The sequence below is a fragment of the Sinocyclocheilus rhinocerous genome, unplaced genomic scaffold (assembly GCF_001515625.1).
Source record: "Sinocyclocheilus rhinocerous isolate Xijiao unplaced genomic scaffold, SAMN03320098_v1.1 scaffold156, whole genome shotgun sequence".
NCBI classification, from domain to species: Eukaryota; Metazoa; Chordata; class Actinopteri; order Cypriniformes; family Cyprinidae; genus Sinocyclocheilus; species Sinocyclocheilus rhinocerous.
In genome coordinates this window covers 408,220-411,521 of record NW_015662023.1, presented here as the reverse complement: position 1 = coordinate 411,521, position 3,302 = coordinate 408,220, and the positions used below count along the sequence as shown (strand labels likewise).

Here is a 3,302-nt window from a genome sequence, read left to right as displayed (position 1 = left end):
ATATAGTACATATAGTATGTAAACAAACTTTTATTTTGAATGTGATTAATCATGATTAATCGTTTTGCAGCCCTAGTTTATGCTATTAGCTGTCATGCATTATATATTTCAAAAGTTTGGGGTCAGTAAGATTTTATGTTTTTATAATTTATTTGATTAAAAAATACAGTTAAATCAGTAATATTATGAAATATTATTGCATTTGTGTTGCTTACTATTGTGAAAACCGTGATACATTTTTTCAGGAATCTTTGATGATTAAAGTAAAAAAAAACAAAAAAAAAAAAAACAGCATTTATTGAAATTTAAATGTTTTTATGCTGTTATTCCATCCTGAATAAAAGACATAAAACAAATAAAATAAAAATCTTACTGACCCCAAACTTTTAAACGTTAGAATTGATACCATTTATCAATCTTGATTCGTGCTCATTTCTTCATACATGAATATATATTTAACATTAGAAGTTGTGTAAATGAATATTAGTTATTGTATCATAAATAAACCAGAATTAACAGTTGACAACAGTATAAAATCAAGTTTTCATCAAAAGTCCTGTATAAAAATCATATAAAATGTAATAACATACAGGTAAAGTGTTTGTATCCGTGAGTGAAGATCTCTAAATTTGAAAGTTTAGCAGCGAGAGATGTATGAAATCGTATCCTATTATCATATATCATGTTCTTCAAATTTTCTCAGTATGGCAAAAATGATCATGCATATCTCCAAGATATGCAGAATCTGCTTAGATAAAGGAAAGATGCTCGATGAATAATTCATTGCAGAGAAATCCAGTAGCTCAATCTAAGCTTACTTGACCTTAATTTGAACAATCCCCAATAATATGATCTCTCTCTCTGTGTGTGTAGATCATGAGGCCTGCAGTGAAGTCATCAGCTGTAGTTTAGCTCTACACAGACACCTGTTGAGTGTGTCTGCAGGCCACGTTCAGCTGAACGTCACGGATGCACCACAGGTCGAGACCACACCAGAGGAAGCCGTGTTTCACCGAGCGGTCGTTGTGCTCTCTTGCGCCTCCTACAGGAACCAGATCTTACACGTGTTTCTGAGACCTGCTCTCTTAGCGGTGGCCATGCAAAGTGCAAACTCCAATAGAAAAGGTGTGCGAGAAATATGTTTTATGAATGTTATTTTACTCTGGATTAGTATATTTTACCAATCACAAAGTAATTTGTGTTCTAGATGACGTCTACAACTGTTTCAACTTCCTGAGGAACATGTTCTCCAATGAATTTATTCTTTGCCCTGGGGACTCCATTCAGGTTAGACCACATTCACAAACGGTTTTTGCCACCAAAATTTATTGCTGAAAATTTGAGATTCATAGGCTGTTTCACTCGTTCAGTTGAAACTTACTCAAATCATGAGTCCTTAAAAGATTTTCACCTCTAGTCTGTACTCAAATGTCTTTTCATGACGTGTGTATGTGTGTGTATGTGGTTTTTTTTTTGTAGGACTTTGAGGAAGCGTGTTATTTGCTCATGAAGCATGGCGTGTTGCAGGTATTGGAGCATGAGATTGTGATGTCAGCGAGCGGTCACAGCACCCTCGCTTTCCTGTGTTCGGTTCTGGACCCCTTCCTGCAGGGATACCAGGTGACACCTTACACACAATGTGCAAATGTACACTACAGTGCAAAATTTTGGGGGTCAGTATAATTTTTTTCTTTCTTTCTTTAAATTATTAGTTTTATTCAGCTAGGATGCTCAATAGGGTTGGGTACCGAACTCGGTATTTTTAACGGTACCGACCGAATTGTGTCGGTACTACCGAGTACCGATTCACGTTAAATCAATCGGTGCCAAATTTCGGTACCTGAGAACGCATCTGGGCGCATACGCTACAGAGAGAAAGAGAGACCCTGTGACGTGAGGTCACCCCTGCAACTCATTCAAACAACACACAGGGCAAGCCGAAATGTTCTGAAGTGTGGTTACATTTCTAGGGCCATATGGTTTCTGCGAAAACGCGGACGGGATCGCGGAGTCCATTCATAAAAACTTAATTTACTCTATAGTGCAGAATGCCACGGAATTCGTAAATTTTGGATGAATAAATCAAAAGTAGCCACTGCCACTTAATCCGAATCGCGATATGAACTAGTGTCTGTGAATATTAAAATGCAAAAAGACTGTTTAAATATGAATCCTGCATGTTCCGCTTGCCTCTGTATGTATGAATGGCGGAAACACGGTTAATAATGCACTTATAAGTGCATTTAATTGTAGAAAAAAATAATACAATTATTAGCCTATTAAAAATGTTTTAAAGGAATATTCACACAGTTTTTTTTCTTTTAATTTTTCATTTGATTTAAAATAAATGTTTAATGCCTTCATTTGATTTTCAGAAAAATTAAAACAAGAATTTCTGGGGGGGGAAAAAAAAGAAAGAAAGAAATGGTTTGTAGGGCCCTATTGTTCAAAATGTTGAAATTGAGACTTTTGGACTTATTTTTTCACTGAAATAAATGTTTTTGTAATTACACAGAGTAAAGTACCGAAAAAAGGTACCGATACCGGTACCGTACCGGTTAAAATGTGAACGTACCCAACCATAATGCTCAATCAAAACAGAGAAATCCTGAAAAAAATCAAGATTTCAGAATAAAATCTATAAATATAAATTCACAGAATATTAAGCAGCATAATTGTTTTCAACATTTATAATAATAGGAAATATTTCTTGAGCAACAAATCAGCATATTAGGCTACGTTTACACGACAGCGATGTAGTCAAAAACAGAAAAGTTTCACGTATACACGACAACGTTTTCAAAACGATTCGCGTTTTGGGTGTTTACACGGAAACGATAATGGTCGCGTTTTCAAAAATACGCATTTTCAGTCCCCAAAACGCCGTTGTCGTGTAAACGTACAGGCAAAACGCATAAAAATGTCCAGTTTTTGGCTGAAAACTTTGTCGTGTAAACGGCCCCTTAGACTGATTTCTGAAGGATCATGTGTCCTAACACCGAAGACTGGAGTGATGATGCTGAAAATTCAGCTTTTCATCATAGGAATAAATTACATTTTAAAAATATTAAAATAAAAATTTTTTCCAGACAATATTACTATTTTTACTGTATTTTTGATCAGATAAATGCAGTCTCTGAAAAAAAACATAAAAAAAAAAAACTTACTGACCCCAAACTTGTGATTTTTAGTATACAGTTTTTTATAATATCTACAGGAATAGTTAAAGGTGTAGTAAACTCTGAACAACAGAAACACTGTTGTTCAAACAAACGCACCCCCCCCCCCCCCCCCAAAAAACA

The 3,302-nt window shown here is 35.1% G+C and overlaps 1 protein-coding gene across 1 annotated transcript in view; it reads left to right on the top strand.

Annotated features, from left to right (window-relative positions):
• Positions 1-3,302, top strand: part of LOC107727348 (dihydroxyacetone phosphate acyltransferase-like) — a 29,275-nt gene that overhangs the window by 16,335 nt on the left and 9,638 nt on the right. Inside the window, exons 10-12 of the mRNA XM_016537192.1 lie at positions 874-1,125; positions 1,208-1,287; positions 1,480-1,620. Of these exons, the coding sequence (XP_016392678.1) occupies positions 874-1,125; positions 1,208-1,287; positions 1,480-1,620 (473 nt within the window). The remainder of the gene's footprint in view (positions 1-873; positions 1,126-1,207; positions 1,288-1,479; positions 1,621-3,302) is intronic.